Consider the following 20494-nt stretch of genomic DNA (forward strand, 5'->3'; position numbering starts at 1 on the left):
TATATATATAAAGGAGCACCTTTTGACAAAAGAAAGGAACTTACAAATGGACAAATGCACAGAGCGAATGTCGGGGATCTGAGAGATTCACACCTGCTTTTCTCTGAGGAATTGGTCCTGAGGTGCTTCCATATTTAATTAGAAACCTGGAAAAGATCCTCATAAATCACCAAAACACAAAACTGAAGGGTAGGCAATGAATGTTTTCCATACACATATGAGCACACAACACACACCCACACGCACACACACACCGCTCTGAGAGAGTAAGCCCATTGATAATTTATAAATTCATGTATGTGTGGTCTTCAGCTGGAGTCAGTGATCCAAAGATTTAATATGTGCATGTGTGCTACTTTTATTCTTATCTGTCGTCACTGCTTACGATTTCTCATGAAAAAAAAAATAGTGTTCTCATTTTTCTCAAAGACCTAAAACTCCCATTCCTGGATCGTATTACCTGACTCAGTGATTATACCAGATCCAAACAGTGAATGTGTTGCGTTTGGAAAAAAAAACACTGCACAAAATGGCACAAAGTAGTTTCTGAGCATGGGACAGATTGCCTATGCTATGTTTTTACATAAGTGCATGTTTGTGTGGGAGAGTATTTGTATGTCTGCTGAGTTTTTTAGGTTTTTTTTTTTTTTTTCTGATGGCAGTGTTTGGAAAGGAGATCCAGAGTTATGTCTGCTCCCAGACATCGTCTGGCTTTCAGCTCCCCATCTATTATTCACACACCTGCTCAGACACTCTGATGCACACACAGACGCTTCTGTTGCATCTTACTTTTTAACCCAACTTTAGTTTCCACATTTGTTGTGGAATTATTTTCCTTTTATGTCTTTTTCTTTTTGTTTTGTTTTTTACTTGGATTAGTGTAAAATTGAGTTCTTTGTCCTCATCTCCCAGAATACCGGTCTCTGTCTTCAAGCCGATGAACTGTTCGTTTGAGGATAAAAAAAAAAAAAGCTGAGAAATTGAGACAGAATGACAATCAGTAAATGAGGAACAAACCTATAGAACAAAAGTAGACTTGGTAAAAGAGCAAAACAAAGTTCTGAGTTATCCCTCCACTTTGAGCTAAGTTGATCAGAGTCTGTCATTAGGCCATTATCAGGCCCAGACATCTTTGTGGAGACATTTCTCTTCTTCACTACCCAGGTTAGACATGCTGCTGATTGATTTTTATAGAAGCAGATGGTCCAGTGAAGTGCATCGCTGCTATGCACCTTGCATACTGATGGTTAAAGGTCACAGTGGGGGTGTTTGGGAGTGACCTAATGAGTGTTGATCAAAGTCTTTCAGTGGACCCTTATTTGAAGAGCTCATATTCTTCTAAGGTCCCCTAAGAGAGCTATAGATGCCGTTTATGTCACATTGATCTGAGGTTTTTGAACAAATCCAACGCATATTTCCGTGGAGGGTGATTGACATTTAAAGAGAAGAGACTTGGGTGACTAAAAATAGTTTCAAAGGCCTTTTGGAAACTTTTAGAAGTTGTTGACCTCAGAGGTCTGCTGTGCATGTGAATGATAGCAGTAAGTGTATGTTACATTAAGCAGTAGGAAATGCCTTTTCTACTTCATCTGCTTGTGCAACACAGTCTCCCCAAATATGCCTCCCAGCACATATGCTCACTGCATTTTGGGCTGAAACATTGACTGGCAGGCTCCTGCATCCACAGGCCGCTTTCCAGCTGGACGAAGGAAGTAGGCATGAATTGAGGAAGCAGTCTTCTGACATTTTAGGCAAAAGAGCAAGTTGTGTGCAGCAACTAGCGATTGTAGACAAATATTCAAAACGTATATTTAAAATAACATGTGGAGCAGTTGTAACAATTTTGGGAGCATTTAATTTTGTAGCAATAAATGGGAAGTCTTTCTAAATGAACCATTGATAATGCCTGGTATTTGTTTGAAGGTATATCAAAGTATTTTAAAAACTAAAAGTCAAAGTGACTAGACTTTACTCTGGCCCTCTGAAGAATAGAGTAATGCTGTGCACTCTACAATAATCATGTAGTTAAAATGTGAAGCCCTAACGAATGACTAATCAAATGATTTAATACTACGGATAAGGTAAAACCGACATGTCTGCACATTACACACATGAACTAATATTTTTTATTAAATATGTTTTGGCTAAGTATCACATCATGCATCAGTTGAAAAAGTGATATCAAATATTTGATGTATGTCCATCCATACGGTGCTGTCCCTTGTGAAATCAAATTAAACCTCATGATGTACTGACTCCACCGCTCAGACTCTGTGCCTTGAAAAGCTTGATGTGATTGCCTCATTTGGTGCCCTCACCGCACTTTGGACCATGTTGACTCCATTAAACTGTGGCTCATAAGTGGCCCCCGGTCACTAAATATAATGGGGTGCCCTTCGCTATGTAGGTCTGACACCAGGTTGCAGCACTAATAGAGACACAGGTGGTGCTTTTCCATCACATTATGCTGCTGCTTCCTCTGTGGGTCTTTGAGGCCCCGTCTCGGGACGTACTAAACCAGGAACTTTTATCACTGTGAAAACATTTGATAAAGTGCAAACATTACAAAAATAATTGGTAGGAGACATGCGAGAGTTGGTTTTACTCAGGCAGGTAAGGCATTTGTCAGCAATAACCAGGCTCTGTCGGAGGATCTTTGCCTGTCGCCTCAAATGCCGTCCCGTGGCTTTAATGAGATGGAACAAAAAGAAAATAATGGAGTAACCGTATGTGGCGAGGGAGAATTATAAAAGTGGAAAAATCAATGGACTGAAATATAAAGCAGCACTTTGAGAAATGAAAAGGTGAATGGGAGGGGAATAAAACGGAAGATGGAGGAGCTTCTGACAACTGCATAGATTCTACCGTTACACCAACAAGTTCCAGAGAATTTCATTTGAAAATATTTTAGACCGAAGAGAGTTTTAAAAAATTTTTTGGCATGAATATGTGTGCTCACCTGAGAGACTGGTAGATAAATATATTATTTAAGATGCAACAGAGGAAACAATATTAGTAATTTAACAAACAGAAACAAAGGTTCCTCTTATAACACAAGATGGGGAGAAAGTCGATGATGGTGACAGCTGACGGCTCGCAGTCCACAGGTCAGATGTTCTCTAGATTGAACTGGCTTTAAGCCTGCAGCTATTTCAAACCAACCCAAACGATGTGACTGGGAGAAAGAGCAAGATAACTGTTTAAAGGAAATAAATAACAAAAGTTGCGCTGTTTGCTCCCCGAACCTCCCACTTGGTCACACTGCTCTAAGGCAGATCAGCAGATAGCAGGGAGACCTGTCACTCATTCTGTAGAGCCATGGGGGAGATTGAAGAAGGAAAGCAGTGCAGAGGGGCGGGGAGGGGGGGAGAAATGAGCTAGGAAGCCTCCAGACACTTGTCCCCTTTTCACGATCAACACCATCATCTTTCACAATAACATTCTTGTCCGTCTCCTCTCTCGGTGCTTTTTCTGTTCATCTCTCAGCAGGGGATAAGATTTTATTAGTAGGTTGCTTGGAGCTGCAGGCTAATGGGCAGTGCACCTTTAATGCCACAGTGGTCAGTCACTGAGCCAGAGGTCCAATCACAGTGCTGTCTGATGGAATAAGATCACGTTTGTGGTGCCTGTGATAAATGTTTGTCGTGTTGGTTCCAGCAGAAAGGAATTCACATTTACAGTGGCTCTCAAAAGTCTATAGAGCCCTTTTTAAATGGACAGATATTTGTGATGCAAAAGGAATAATCTGTAAACTTTTAAGGAAAATGTGAAAAGAAGAGAATAAGGTGCAATCACCTGGCTGTATAAATATTCACACTTTGAAACTAACTTAGTTTAATTAGCTTCAACTCAGCCGCAGCATTCATTCTTGACATCGCATCTTGACTCGTGGATATTTGGTCATTCTGCATTTCAAACGTTCTTAAAATTGGTCAAGGTGTGTGAACTTTTCCACATCAAGACACCCCACATATATTCTGTTTTTTGTTGTTGTTGTTGTTGTTGTTTTTGTTTGTTTGTTTCTGGACTCTCCAGAAAAAGTTGTCTTTTAATTTGGTGTATGCACATTTGTGGTTTAAACCACAAATTATACTTTATTCAACTGTAGTAGATTTTGGGTTTCTTTACCTTACATTTTCTTTTACTTGTGAGGGAAAAAAGCAAAAAAAAAAAAAAAAAAACAAGTAACCTCGGTAAATCTCAACTCAACAGGCAGGCCATTGAGGAGGTCATATTCTTACACAGCTTTAGAGAAAGTGACAATATGAATCTCTGAAGTTCCCTGCTAACAATGACATTTCCTTGATTTGCACCAACAAAGCACCTTCCTCATAGTGCACGCATCAGGAGAAAGACGTTAATTAAAATCCTGCTGTGCAGCAGATATGCCTAATTGCAAATATAAAACAGTCGAGAAGTAAGGCATAGAATGAGTTGACTTCCACTCTGCGGGTTTTTTTTTTTACTCATTCACCCTCCTACAGAGAGAGAGAGTGAGTGAGTGTGTGGGGGTTGAGTCAAAAGGAAAGGAAGAAGGAAAGAAGGATGATCTTAAAAGTACATTTAATGAGCTGAATGAATATTTAAGTCCTAAAACGGAAACCGGTAAAGCATCTGCACAGTGTTGTCTTTTTGGATAGCTCCCAGATAAAAGCTATACTCATTAAATGTGAAATATTACACCAAGAGACAATGTAAGTGGAGACATAACCCTGAAATTTATCATCCACGTGTCACACTGTTTGTTTCAGGGCAGATTTTGTGTTTTATTCATATTTTTCTCAGATTAAAAACTTATGTTAAACAGTTAAACTCTTGGAAATGAGATTAGCTGTATGAGCAGTGAGTGTTACTCTATCCTGACACCCAATGTTACTGTGCCATGTCCTCATTGATGCACATAGATTAATGTCAAACCTACTACCCCCCCCCCACCACCCCCCATATACATCATACATCTTGCATAATAAGAAACATGTTCATGTTTGCTCTGTCATTGATTGGCATTAGCAGATGAAGCCAGTGTCAGCTTTTGTGCACCCCTTCCCTTCACTGTACCATATGTTTCAGTGAGCTGAACAGATTTGGGCAGCCAGACAGGCACCATTGTTATTCTGTCTGTGTGAAGACAATGCGTGGAGAGACATATTGGCATGATTTAGTGACGATGTGTTGTTTCTTTTCTACCCGTCTCCTTTTACAGTAAATGTTCTTCTCTATTGTCACTGTAAATCTGCTGGTGTGTCTTTCTAAGCTTTTAATGCATGTTCTGCCTTGCGTGGTTGACTTGCTAACGTTCTGCTTTGGCTACACAGAGAGGATGGAAACCTGACCATGTGTGACAGGTTGGGTTACAGAGTCCTTTGACATGTGTATACAGCGCTCCTGGACTGAAAGGCTTGATATCTAGAATGGGTTTAGACTTGTGACCTTAAAAACAAAACCACAAAAGAAAAAAAGAAAAACAAAACACCGTAATGTACATTGCACTGCAGAAATATTCACACCCAGAGAACCTTGCAACATTTTGTCACAGCACAAAGTAATATTGTGAAGAGGAAGAACATTTTAGACAGTTATACACAAAAATCTGAAAAACATGGTATGATATTTGATAGTCTCAGATGCTTTACTGATTTAAACACTCGTTCTTCAAGGGTTACCCTGCATTTGTCTTCAGTCACTTTCCATTAACTCTGACAGATTCCCAATTCCTGTTGAAGTAAAGCACTCCCGCAACATGATACTGCCACCACCATGCTTTAAGGGGAGTGTTTGCATTTCGAATGTAACTCAAAAAGTTCAGTTAGATTGGACATAGGTGGACTGTCTTGTGATCAAGTGTCTTCTGAAGGTAATTGGTTGCACAGAATTCTGTATCAGATTAAAGAGGACTAAGTACAACTACACCCACACTTATACTTTTTTATTTATTTTTTTTCAAATTAAACAAAAGTTTCTTGAAGTACTATACAGTAACTATACAGTACTTCACATTGGTCCATTGCATAAAAATCACAAGAAAAACACAATATAGTTTGTGTTTATAATTTGGTTCCTTAAGTGGATAACCGCTTGTGCACAGCTACTGCAGCTTTAAGGTAAGAAAAATTAGCAATAAGAGTGGCTCTTGAAAATTATTTAAACTCTTGGAATTTACCAGAAAAAAAGAGCTGACTTTTTTTGAGCTGCAGGAATTGCGAAAAGCTCAGGTTGTGCCCAGGGAGTTTGTTTTGGAGGTTTAATGAAACTTCTCACCTAAATATTGTGAAATTCCAGTTTCCCAGCATGCCCCATGACTTTGGATGACATTCTGCTCCAGCCCGCTCGCCTCACTGTGTATGTCAAACCAGTGATACTTTAGTCAGCAGCTTATTCTGGCTTCCTTTACCCACATTTTGGTCATGGTGTGTGTTCCAGCCACGCCACGTTAGCATGTGTGCCGTGCTCAACAGACTGCGGCTCTGTGTGACAAGTCTTCCTTTTGCTGCTTCAAAATCCATGACATGGCAGTCAAGGACAGAGTGTTGCACTGTCTATCACCAACCTCAATCAGAGGCACAAAGTTTTTCTTGGTTACTGTCTGTTTACAACTTTCAACATGTATTTTTTTTAGTTATTTTGGCTGCCAATAGAGATGCATCACTTATATTACACTGAAAGTGAACGTTTGTGCTCTTGTCCTTCTGAACCTTAGTTGATGCTGGGTCTCAACTATTCCTCTAATTTCTTCTAGTTGTATACGGAGCTGTGGCCAAATATTTTTTACACTGAAGGGGATTTTGTTTTTCACAGCCTATGCTCTTTAGTTGTAGCATATGAGCTGTTATTTTATATTTATTCACAAATGGAATAATATTAATAATAACAAAGCTGTGTTTTAAAGAATCTACGTTGCGTAGGATACTTTTAAATCCTTACATGTCCAAGAGTTACAGATTTTAAAATGGAGATAAAGTAGTACTCTTGCTAAATCTGTGTTTCACTTTGGTATTTATATGCACAATTAAACCCCCCAAAGATTTTTATGTTTAAAGAATGTAACTTATTTAAAAACTGCAATCAAATGCTTTATTTATTCTGTTCATTATTACTGCAGACCTCACTTTTCTGCTTATTTGTTGCGTGTGCATGCAGTAACTTGCCTATTCCACTAGGGGATGCAGTTCATGTCCAAATTAGTCCCTTGTAGAAGGCATTACTTTGTTTAATCATTGCTAGTGCATGTCTTTTATTGATTCTTTTTTTTTTTTTTTTTTTAGGTTTAAACATGAAGAAATGTGAACGACTTTTTATTGTCTCCAAGCCACTGGAAATTCTGAGACCCCTGCCGTTTACTGTCTTTAATCAGCAGTTAGAAAAGATGAGAGCTGGAGTCTGTGTGAGAGCTTTCAGCAGAGCGAGCTTTTCTGTGTCTCCCAGTGCCTGAGTGGTGCATGTTCTTTGACCTTTTGAGTTGGTGTACATCTTAGCCGCTCCTCCCCGAGGCAAAAGCAGATCTGCCTGGAAGCGATTGTCTCTGGGTTGTGCTAATGTGATAGCACAGATTAGCATTGTAATCCATTTAGCATAGAGCAGCTAATCCACTTTATTACTGTTGAAAAGGAATCAGATAATATTGGCTAGCACCACTGTGCTGCCTTAATGATTTTTGACTGATGAGAAATTAAGACATTCTGTATTAATAACTGATGTTTCCGATGATGAGTCCAGGATTAGTTGTGACATAATGAACCACATGATTCATTTTTACCTCCTCTGCAGGAAAAAGTGTTATCTACAGGGCTTTACAAAGTATTCACATTTTGTTAAATTTACACCAAGTTGTGCAAAGTATTTTGTTGGGATTTTATGTGGTGTGCCATGCATTTGTGTTCAGTACAAATGTCGAATTGCTCGTTTGTGGAACCAACTTTTTCTGCGCCTCTGGGACTTTTTGAGACTTGCCAGTTTTGCAAATAATATTTATCTATGAGAATTCTTCAACAAAGTAGTTGAGCTCAATTACACTGGATAAAGAATGTTTGTGAGAAGCAATTTTCAGGCTTTGCCACAGTTTCTAAGTTGCATTTAAAAGCCTGGACTTTGACTGGGACATTCTACCACATAAATGCTTTGATATAAGCAATACCATTGTACCAATGCAGCTCTGGCTGGTGGCATGATGGTGTCATCACTGTGTTTCACAGTGGAAATAGTGGTGTGTTAAGGAGGATGTGAACCACATTGTATTACATGTATACACCAAAATTTTCATTTTTGGTCTAGATTGAGCACCTTCCTCTGCTTTTCCTTGGGACTCCTTTGTTGTTGGCTTCTTGGCTGCTTCTCTAGTTAAGGCACACTGAATATAGCTGCATGGCTGAGTCCTGCTAGGTTTGTAGTTGCACTGTAATCTTGATTTGCAAAGCTTGGAACATTATTAACTAATCTTCTCTAACAAACCTCTAAGGAATGAACTACATGCAGGCAGACTCGTTTTACTAATTAGGTAAGTTATTTGCACTGGATTTCAGTGTAGGGTGTCAAAAAGGGCTACATACAAATGCAATACAGTATCCTATAATAATGTAATATGTTTTAGGTAAAAAAAAAACATATTTAAAAAAAACTTTTTGTGGACACAGCCAAAAGCTTTGCAGGCACAGCTCCCTTTTGTAAAATGTGTCAAATTGTCAATAATGCTTTATATGGATTACAGGTTTTGCGACAAAGTCTGACAATCTTCAATTCAAATCAGTGGCTCTCCCTTGCGCGCTCCTCTTTAGTCCCAGTGTGACTTAACTCGCCAGCGTTGCATGCTTGTGGACATGCGGTGCTCTCCCTGGTGGCTTGTTTGTTTTGTTGGTGGTCAGATCCAGAGATGATATAAAGGAGCTTCCCATTGAACCCCCTCTGCTCCCTGGTGGCTGTGAATCTGTCCCAACACAATAAAACTCTATACTCAGCCACTGCTATGGACTGTCAGCTCTTAAACTCTATGCAACTCAGCACTTGGTCATTTGCACTGGGGGGGTAACATGATACACTCATCTTTCACTGAATGCACATTTCACTCACATGTGGTGTTCTGCAGGCATATGCACCTAAAATGAACTCGCCTAATAGGCCAGATTAGATAACCCCACCTGCTGAATCTGGCTTTAGTTCTTGTAATAGTTTCTTTCTTCTTGCCTCCTTCTCTTCTTTCCCCCGCCTATCTGCCTTCTGTTCTTTTCTGTGCAGCTGACCCCGGTCCATACAATGACTCCCGGTGGAAGTGTGTCAGGCTTTGATAAAACAGAACTCGAGGTTCTTTGTGATCAAGGTCACTACCTTCTCCGAGCAGGAGGCATGGCGGGAGGGGAAGAATGGCTGGGAAACAAACAAGAAGGCAGACTCGAGTGAAACGGGTGAACGATGGAGCCCGTTTGAAGAAATGTCATGTTGTGAAACTGGATATTTGAGGGAACGGCAGGGCAGTACCTAGACTGCACATAGTTTCTCAGTTTATGATATAATAGATGACCATTTCTGTGCAGACAAAAGAAGGCGTGGCTGGAAGATGAGTATCTTTTGGTGGAGAACATTGTGAAATTTAAATAATGGAATTTTAATCTCCCAATATGAAGGAAATATGCAGTTTTTAAAACATACAGGTTCCCTACAGTACCCAGGCTTATGGTCTATTTCAACAAAAAAAGAAATTGGTTATCAGTCAGTTGCTAAGAGTACCCGTAAAAAAAATGAATAAATAACAATGCCCTGGTTATTAACAGCTCCACGGTCTTAAAAACTTCAGCTTCCAAGGAGCCAGGGTGTTTTTGTTGTTTAACGGAGGCAGAGGGAACACAGAGAGTTTGTTGTCATAATCTTATTATAATTAAGCATGAAGTGACTCACCTGCCTGGTCGACCATCTGCTTCCTGTCCAATTATCTCCTGTTTGTGCCCGTTACCTGCAAACACTTTAGACTGAAGGGCACAGAGAGCTACCAAGAGCTTGTCCGTATGTCCATACAGACCAGTGTGTGTGTCTGTCTGTGTGTGCAAGTTAAATCTATGGCGAGCTGAAAGCTGCTTGCGTAGGTTCGTGTCAGAACTGCATTTTCCTGCCAAATCAGAGGAAGAGGAGGCAGATTTAGAATAGAACATAGTTTGGGTGTGCGCGTGTGAGAGACGGGCTTTGTAAGCGCATGTCCTGGCGCCGCTCAGACCGTTCCCATCACATCAGCGTGCAAAGTGGCAATTCCACGCCTTTTCTGCTGAGTAAACTTACCTGGGGATTCATGGAGCACAACTCTTGCCCAGATGCCATATTACCACAATTGCTTTGAAATTACTCAAACTATGATCGAGGAAGATGTACTTTTGTGATGCAGCGATTAAAGCTGTAATGTGTTGGAAAATGTACGGCTGTGCCTACTGAACAAATATTCCTAATAACGCCATCAGACACGACTTCAAAACACAGCGTTTATTTTCTATTTTTCTTTGTGTTCTTGTAACCGTTTTCTATTTTTCTGACTTATGTCTGATGCTCATAAAGTCACAATGCCAAAAATAAATTAGAAAATACCAATCTTGTTCTTTTTTTGTGTGTGTGCTTTGGATTTTTCAGATTCGGGTTGATGGCTCCTCTCGTGCCCTTCAGTATGAGACGGTCCAAGCTGTTGAGAACGGACCCATCTTGAGAGACATGGCCTTCTCCTCTGACCACCACTACCTCTACGTCATGTCGGAAACTCAGGTCAGAAACGCAAGAAAAATCAAATTTTCTCTGCTTGCTGTCATATTATTTCGTAAAAAGCAGCAGTTCTGACACATTATGTTCTAATGTAAGAAATCAGAATAATCTTTGGTATGCCGAAAAGAATTTTGGTACAGCATGACACGAGAATGGAAAATGCTTAGATGCGCCACTGGGTGCTGGGACTATCTTTTCATAGTGGCAGACTATGAGGACAGAGGATAGTTGTGTTAAATTATAGGGAGATGAGAGTGGTCTCCTTCCACGTGTGTGTGCACGAGCAGATTTACACCATCTCTTAGTACCTTTGATGACATGAATCTGGTGTAAAATAGCAGCACTCTGTGTAATGGACACAGTCTGTGAACACCTATCCTAGACAAAACCCACCAAAATGGCACCACTAAAAGTCGCTCTAATGCAGGCTCCTGGATTTCTTCTGATGTTCTACATGACGGCACACACGTATAGAAACACATTGATTACATAAGGTCGTAGATGGGGATGGCCTGTTCTTTTGGCAGCGCATTGGCCTCTACACACAATCAGAGCCCAGCAAATACGAATGCTCTGCAAAAGGTAAAACTTACACATTATTAGAAATGCTTCTTTAGTAGAACGGATGCAAAGGGTAGCGCAACTATCCTGGTAAATACACAATAATTGCAGTCATGCTAAGGAATATTACGAACCTGTTTCATGATCTGAAACGTTTAAGTGTGGCAAAAAAAAAAAAAAAAGCTGAAAAAATTAAGGGGACCAACAGTTTTTTACAGCACTGTTTGTTCGAATGTGACAAGCTAACAAATGAATGTGATGAAGGGCATTATCAGAGCTTTTCTCATGTTTGGGTACTAACTTTATACTTAAAATAACATGTTATGTTAGCAAAACAGAGACATAATCAGGATAAAAGTGGATCTTTGTTTGCCATTTACCATTTTTTGGGACCATTTCAAAATCTTGTCGAATCTCCAAAGTACAGATAATGTGCACGTTATTCCCTTTCTTATGCTCCTATTTCCTGCCATTCAGTATCACTGAAAGTCGTTGTTTTGTTGTCAGCATTAGCCTTCCCTCAACTCTGCATTGTTTGCTGCTTTCAGAGGATTATAGACCTTTTTTTTTTTTTGGCACTATGGAATTGTCAGTTTTTACTGATTATAGTGCGTAGTATTTGTTTGTGTGTGCAAAAACTGCACACATTTGAGGATCCCAGATTATTAGATAATATTCTAAATATCAAACAGACAAAGAATGAGTTAAAGCTGCCCTTTTAGTCAGAACACTCATCATTTTTCCCTTGAGGTCTCAGTCTGCCGGCTGAATAAGAGGTGATGGAAAAACAAAAATATTCAGACGTTGTTTATCAAGAGTTCAAATACGCCGTCCGTTGTGTGTCTCTCTCAACCATTAATGTGCTAATCTTCCTTCTCCCCACTTAATAAACCTTATAAAAGATCATAGAGAGCAAAATTGTGCATAATAAAACTCTTATTCTCAATTTTTTGTTGTATTTTGGAGTATTTTATGTGTCACTGTTACAGCCAATCAAGTTAACAAGTTCAATATTGTAATTATACAGCTCATACTGGGAAAAAAAACAAAAAGACAACCAAGTGGGTTACAACATATGAAGGCTTTTAAGTAATTAGTCAATCTGCTCAGTTGTAAGTCTGAGCTCCTCTAACAGTTTACGCAAAACAATTGAGAATTGCCAAACACAGACTAAAGTAGTTAATGAAGCCAAAAAAAAACCAAACAAAAATACAAAACCCAAATCCAGTGTACAAACAATCTTAATCAGTGCCAGAGGAGTTTGAAGGGCAAGAAAAGATCGAGTTACTACCACTTGGTTGAATTCTTTGACTGATTGATTGTACTTGTGTGGTTTAATAAATTAAATGTTTTTAAGGCTAATACATTTATGTACCTGAATTTAGTATGACTTGATATGTAATGCTTTGAAGAGCAATATATTAATTAGTCCAAGAATTGCCAGGGTCAGTCATTATTAAGGATTTATCCTTTTGATTCAGAAAACCTGAATAATGTGTTGGTATCTCTTTCCACCTGCTGTGATTCTTCTATTAAATACAATTTAGTTCTGACATGTCTTTCATGGCTTATCAGGAGTAAGTGCAAATTACTTTCTGTGAGATATGGAGACGCAGCCAGAACATTCATATTATTTTCCTTCACTGATTTCATGAAATGAAATAGTTTCACCTTCGAGTTCATGCCTCAAGTTAGATCCCAAATATTTCTTGAAATGCAAAATAAAAAAAAATCAAACATACACTCACACTTGGCGAGTTTCTAAGCAGATTTCAGTTTTTTTCTGACTCGGAGAGAATCAGTAATATTCACCTGTTTTCTTTTTTCTTTTTTTTTTTTAAACTGTACAATGTATTTGCTCATAGGCTTCACACAGCAACATACGAGGACACTCGTAGAGCAGCTGTTGCGTTTTATAGTACGGCAGGTGTGGTGTTTGTACAACTCTATTAGATGCATAAGACACTGGTTGGAAAAGTAAGACGAGCTTGAAATAAAATGGCATAAACATGTTTTGCAGAGCTGCTGTTACAGCCGTAAACACACAGTTAATGTTCAAAACCTTGTAAAAACGACTTATGTGGTTTTCTAACAGTCTTCTTCCCAGAAATAACTACATTTAATGCTTTCGAATCATGAAAAAATAATAGTTCCCAGAATGTCCGGTGTCATATTAATTTCCTTTGTTCTTAAAAAAAAAAAAAAAATGGTGGGATTCTATTACTTTATTGACTTCAATAACTGTTTGATCTGTTCGGCAATAAATGTCGATTTGAATTGCCGTTGTTTGCTTCCTGCTAACCTCCCAGTGACTGCCAATTTCAGAGAGGGCATGTGGACAGTCATCCTAGCAAAGCTCCAGTATCGAGTGAGGAACCACTCGCTTGATGATTGCGCCGGTTTAGAATAACATCCACAACACACACATGCACACTCCCAACTCCCAGCAGTGATGGATGCTGTTAAAGCAGCCTGAGTTGGTCGATGGCTGAAGGTCCACCTGCTGTTTCTGGGGCCTGGGACCGAGGCGCTCGCTGAGAGAGTGTGATTCTTAGAACGAGGGAGAAATACAGACAGAGGTCAGGAGGAGAGTGGCAAGGGCGCCCCGAACAGGCAGCTGAGAACATGGTTGATCGATAAAGCTCTTCACATGCTGTTTCAGCCCCGAAATGCTCCCCTTCAGCTTGGTGATGATGGATCCTAGCGGGTGTTTGTCCTCCACTGAACAGAGAAAGTTAGTCACTTACACTTTGGCTCACAGATAATCTGTGTCTCCTAAAACAGAATTAAATGGTTTTCAGAATTAGTGAAATATTGGGGAATTTGAGAAATCTGCTCAAATGTGGAATTTGCTTTTATGTTTTTATACTTTTTTGCCACTAACTTAATTAAATAATGTTTTTCATTAAGTTAGCATCTGAAAGAGGCTGTGTGGAATGCATAGCTTTCTTGATTTTAGTGAACTCTTACAAAGCAGTTCTGAATTCAACCTTTACTAACCCTAACTTGAGGGTGAGTAACGCCAAAAGAATGCAATCCTTTCAGTTTCAGAAATTCTGTTTTAATCATGCCATCATTGCAATACAAACTCTTTTAAGAGCCAAGCATATTCATTCACTGTATTGATTGTAAAAAAAAAAAAAACATCCCTTTCATATTCACTGTTTTGTTCCTCTTTTTTTTATTTTCACCTTCTCTGTGTCTATTGTCTTTGTTGGGCTTATTTTTCATCGAGGATTATTGAGTTTTCCCAACTACAACCTATTTTCATGAAGAATTTGTCAAGATAATGAGGATCCATTGTAATTTGTTTTCTTGCCCGGTATTTCTTAGATTTCTTTATCCTTATTCTGTGTCTATCTCTCTTTCCGACGACCCATTTTCATTTTTATCATGTGCCATCCCCCAATGCTCCTTAACGGAGTGATCTGTCACTCCTGCTTCCTTATTAATCCAGTGATTGGTGGTCCTCTAATGAGATTTTTTTTTTTCCCCACTGCCTCACCCCTCCTTAACATTCACACACATACAGGCATGTCTGATTTTTCTTCTGTTAGTGGGTTAAATAGATGTTCAGGGATAAAACAACTTAAATGATGGAGCAGCCTGTGATTTTGGATGTTAAGGTTGCTGTTTGAGTGATGAGGGCAGGTCAGTCCCACTGTTAATATGTGCTGGTACCAAACCTCCCTACTGTGTTCAAGTGATGTCTGCACTGTTTCATGTGTCAACATCATCCTGGTAGAAGACAATATTACATTATCAGCCCAACATCCATAAAAAATAAAAAACAAAACATAAAATGCATAGAAATCACTTACTAATTCCTCTGGTACTCTTTATTGTTGTTTTTCAACCGTCAAATTATATAAATAGGCACAGACTCTGAAATGTATAATTTATGATTATGAAACACTTTTTTTCCCCCATCAAGGTTGCAAATAACAAACAACTATAAAATCCACAGATCATTTTAGGCATGAATAAATGTAAAAAAAAAAAAAAATCATTTTTCTTGGAGAATATTGATTTTAAACAGCATAAATATTTATATATCGTAACTTTTTCATATTTGGTCACATTCTAACTAAAAACTTGATTTTTTTTAATATATTCTAATGAAATCAACCAGATGATGGTCAGGCTAGATCCTCAAGAGCTGATGTCCTGCTAGGGATTTCATCAAGTTCTGCAGAGTCCTGATAATGAGCAGTTTAATTGATTCAAGTGTCTTAACCCAGGGGAGCAACACATTCAGGACTATAGGGACTAGAGTTGCTCACCTTACGTCATACCAGCACAAAATGGAGGTAAAATTATGTTTGATAATTACAAAACTTTCACCAATAAAAATCCAAAAATAGTGGCATGCACTTATATTAAGCGCTCACATGGGGTTGGCCATCATGCTGTGGGTTCGGACCTCCAGTGGAAAGGCTTAGGTCATATTTATTTGTTAGAATGGCTTAGTCAAAGTCAAGAAATATATTTTTATTATTTCTGAGCTAATTTTAGAAGAACTACTCTCCATGTTTCAACTTGTCGGAGGCAATCTGAAAAAGCTGGAGATGATTTTACAAAGCGTTGACTCTTCATTGCTGAAGGATTCGGTCTGTTGCCATCCGTGATTTTAATTTCACTTCAGATTTGTTCTACTTTATAAATGAAAAATAACAAAATGTAGGAAAGGGTTATGAAAATTTTGTAAAATTTCACATCTTAAAATCAATATGATTTTGACAGCTGACCACATCATTCAGCAGCTGGCTGTGCTGAGATATGAGTCTGAGAGCATTTGGAAGCTATGCAAGCTATTTGTTGAGTCTGTCATTGAATCCGTCCTGTAGTGTTCACTAAGCCATGCTGTTGCCCTGCAGCAACCAGCAAGTCCTCAAACTTATCCTTCCTACTCCTATCAACTGAGTCAGTGCTTAGATTTTATGTGACTTGTCCCGACGTTGTCTCAGTCCCTCTGCAATTTCTTTTGACAATCGTACGACTTAACATTCAGCTAAAAAAAAAAATGTGTTGCCACTGTCACAGTCAGGATGATGAAATATTTATATTCAGTGTAGCAAATGCTGATCTGTAAGTGTGAATTATTGAAAATGTGTACTACAGCAGGGTGAGATCGTTCAAAGTCAAATCCTCTTTTTTCCACCCCCCGAAGGAAATGCGATAAGCCAATTTGTGGAAATATCACATCCTCACATCTCAGGCAAAAATGTTTTTTTTTTTTTTACCAAGATCCTTTAATTTCTATCAGCAGAAGTCTTTTTGCCCCGTCCTTCGGCATCCGACTTCCCCAACCCTTGACTGTGTGGCTGAGAGTTATAAAGGTGTTCAGATGTGCATATTATGTGGTGTCAGAGATTAGCTGGAGGCTGGTGGTCTGACAAAGCAGCTGCACAGAGATGATAGGCTGCAGCTGTTTTTGCCTGACATCCATTTGAAAAAATGTCAACAAAGTGGTTGAAAATGAGCTTGATGCGATGAGACCATCTTATGAAGCTTGAGCCTTCATTTGCTCAGTTATGTGTTTTGCAAACTCATTATTCATTGTAACAGATGGATGTGTTATACAATTTGTCGTTTATATTAAATAATATTAAACACCTTTGGACAGGATCTTATTTCTTAGTTGCAGTCTGGTCAGGTCGGATCTCTGCAGGCTGTACAGAATTAATCGCTGTACGTCCAACAGTTTTTTTTGTGTGTGCCAAATATAAATCCTTGCAGTGATCTGCTCGGCTTGACTCGTGCACTGATAACTGACATTTTAGTAAAAACACACTCAAACAACATTGCACATATGTATGACGCATGCTGAGGTTGCACTACTAAGCGTTGGAATATCAATCAGTTGGGGGAAAAAATAGCAGGATGTCTTCGAAATTATGATTTGTAAGCTGGCCTCTCGCTTGTTTAACTGCATTTTCTCTTTGGGTAAGAGAAGCTCAGAATCTCTAGAAGAAAAAAAAGATGAGAGAAAATGATTGATTATTTCCAAGTCATTTATCTTGCACCGCCGAAGATGACAGTGCAATTGATGGCGCCGTCGTTTAACCTCTGGAACGTCAAATGAAAACAATATTACACTTGCAGCCACTGGGCCGAACTGTTAGCTGAATTTATGATGTAACGATGTCAATTGGGTGTTAACTGATTGAGCGGTGCCTTAGCTGTGACGAGGCATTGAGTGGATGATGCGTCCCTTGCTTCATTTGGTCCCTACGTCAATCTTTGCCTTCATCCAGGTGGAGAGGAGACAAAGAGCAAGACAAAAGAAGAGAGAGAGATTCACCAAAAAGAAAGCAACAACTGTACAATTCCTTACCATTTTTTTTTTTTGTCATTAATGTTTCATGGAGTACTAACTTCTCCAAAATAAGCCGGGCTGACATTTTGACTGCAGGTGGGGATATTTTTGTTTATTAAAATGACTCTAGCGAAGCATTTATAATCCTACATAAAATCAACCTTCCCACTTGTTTTTTTTTTTTTTTTAAATATTAAATCTGCTACAATATGTGAGAAAAATAGAGTAAAAATCTAGAAGTGTACAGGTTGTACATCAGGATCGCACTATCTCCGTTGTCATAGTGGCAGGTCAGTAAATGTGACTCTCATTAATTGCGTCCCAGGTGTGAAAATAATGTGTTACTTGAACCAAGTGCTTTCACTTGGTAAAGCCCTCCACACTGAAGAATGTTGTGGTCAAACTGAAAATTATCTGATCGCTAAACTTAATTTACTTCTAGCCAGTTTTTGTCTCACAAATCTCCACTTCCCAGTCGACAGAGTGGCTGCGCATTGCAGACACTGAGCTGAAATAATGAACAAACTCACAACGGGGAAGGAGAAAAAGATGAAGTTAGCCTAAGGGTGGAAGAGAAAAGATAAGAGGAGTTCAGTGGGCCCCACAGGCTGTAAATCAGGATTGGACTATCAGTGTAATTTCCCCCTCTCTGTGCATGTGGAGGGTGCTGCAGGTGGAATCTCTCTTTAATTACAAGTCAAGGGAGGCAAGAAAATAGCTAGATAAAGAGAGGAATAGAGATGAGGCAGAGGAATTAGTTGATAATAAAAAGTCTCTGCAGATTTAATAAATCATCAGTTCTCAGTCTTGGCTGAGTTGAATGCTCGTGGCATTATGTGAAGAGAAGAGAAGATAGGAGGTATAAAAGGAGGGAAGGAGAAACGGGCAGTGTGAATCCACCTTCAAGAAGAAATTTCTTGGTATGCGTCTCAAATACACCTTTGATTTCCATCTGCCACGTGTCGAGGCACACACACATATGCATATTGTATATGTAATTTGACACCATTGTGCCGCTGTAGCAAATGATCAAAAGTGTCTCCCGTCTGTCTCCCCCCTCGCATTAAGGCATCAACTACCCCTGTGATCTCTACTTCTTTTAAAAGCGTGATTGTATTCAGCAGCATCCATCTCTACCTATTGTGAAAGGTGGGAAAGTGCTGAGTGTAATGGCTGTCATTTACTCACCTGAAACAGGAGGGAATTATAAATGCCGTGCACCCCGTCCTTTGTGTTCATCCCCGCTGATATGATAGCAGAGTCACAGCGAAGAGATGGTGAGCCGTAATGGTCGACTCACTGGTTAAGCCCACGAAGAAGATAGCATAAAATGAATGTGATATCGAGATGAGAGGGACAAGGGGTGCATTGGGTCGTTTAGCCACCAAATCCCTCAATTTTGTGATAAAAGTGGAGACAAAAGTGTTGCCCACTAAAGTGTGTGTGTGTGTGTGCGTGTGCGTGTGCGTGTGTGTGTGTGTGTGTGTGTATATTAGGCGGCAAAAGGAGAGCTCTGGAGAGATGATGAATGTGTGATGTTACACACCTCAGAGCATCTGAGTGACAGAGACAGGCAGACAGAAACAGAGGGAGAATGAATGATATCAGGATCTATGCTCTGGAACAGAGGGCTCCTATTGGCAGCCATCGCTTCTGCCAGACTCTGAATGCGGTGTGTGTGTGTGTGTGTTCTCTGTGAACAAAACCATATTCCCTGATGCAGGCATCTACGGCTTCAATAGTCATGAAAATATTTTCCATTCTGCAGTCGGTCTTATTTCTGTATTTTTATACTAGTCCCTTTAAAAATATTGCTTTTACTTTTTTTTTTTTTTTTTTTTTTTTTTTTTTTTTCCCCCTTCAGTCTTTCAGATCATCCAAAATATTTCAGTTATAATATTGTTAGACACCAAAAAATAAAAGTAGGTTTTAAATAACTGTTTCATTTATTTCATGAAAATAATTTCATTAATTTCATTAAGTCACATTTAAGTATTACCTAAATCTGTAAGGAGGTGGGCAATTGATGCTAAATTATACCCTGTAAAGTGTGCAAATGTAGTAGTATTATTTTTTTACAGTTTTATCACATTTTTTTATTACATGGTTACAAACCATACGCACATGCACACATATGTGAGGAAATGGTATTTTCAACCAGTGTCAAAAAAAAAAAAAAAAGGACTTTGCACCATCCACAGGCTATCACAGTGGCCTTTCCCTTCAACAACTAAGAGGTTATTTCACTGGCAGTGAACTGAAGCAGTTCTAAATGTTAGGAGGAAGAGCAGAGCCGAGGAAGGGTGACGGGAAGAGAGGAAATCTCTCTTGTGAGACGCATTGTGCAGTGTGGATCAGTGTTGAGTTTGATCATGTGCGCACAACACTGCTCCTCTATCTACCTGATTCCATCTCAAACTCATTCCCTTTATCTACCTAATGCAAATATGCCTCAACACAGCAGGAAGGGCACAACATGCTTGCTATTTTTTTCTCTCCCCAAAGCGCACACACAGGTTTTACACACAGATGCACCTCTGTTGTCTCTAATCTGTTATAACATGTACAATTCCTCTTGACTTTGACAAGGAGATACACATCCCTTTTAAACTCATTCAGCTGTGTGTGTGAATCCATTGTGTGTGGGTGTGTGTGTCTGTGTGTGTGGATGTGTGTGTATACATGTTTATATGCTATTTATGGTACCCTGCTGAGACATGGTAAACACACAACCGTACTGAGTCAACAAGAAGACCAAGTATTTTCTTTATGACCACAGGCCATGAGGTTCTTTATTTATTTTAGAATATTTAAGTGAGTTTCCTAAAATTATTAAAATGTATGTTCTAAAGTCAGTTTGAAAATCCTAAAACAAGATTATATTACAAA

General features: G+C 39.1%; 1 protein-coding gene across 2 annotated transcripts in view; it reads left to right on the plus strand.

The window, feature by feature from the left end:
• The window catches only part of plxna4 (plexin A4), a 239317-nt gene that overhangs the window by 134270 nt on the left and 84553 nt on the right, over positions 1–20494 (plus strand). For both annotated transcript variants that reach the window (XM_015029533.1, XM_015029532.1), the window contains exon 4: positions 10600–10728. In XM_015029533.1, the coding sequence (XP_014885019.1) occupies positions 10600–10728 (129 nt within the window). The remainder of the gene's footprint in view (positions 1–10599; positions 10729–20494) is intronic.

The sequence above is a fragment of the Poecilia latipinna genome, unplaced genomic scaffold, assembly GCF_001443285.1.
Source record: "Poecilia latipinna isolate Pla-1442-1.1 unplaced genomic scaffold, P_latipinna-1.0 Scaffold156, whole genome shotgun sequence".
Lineage (NCBI taxonomy): Eukaryota > Metazoa > Chordata > Actinopteri > Cyprinodontiformes > Poeciliidae > Poecilia > Poecilia latipinna.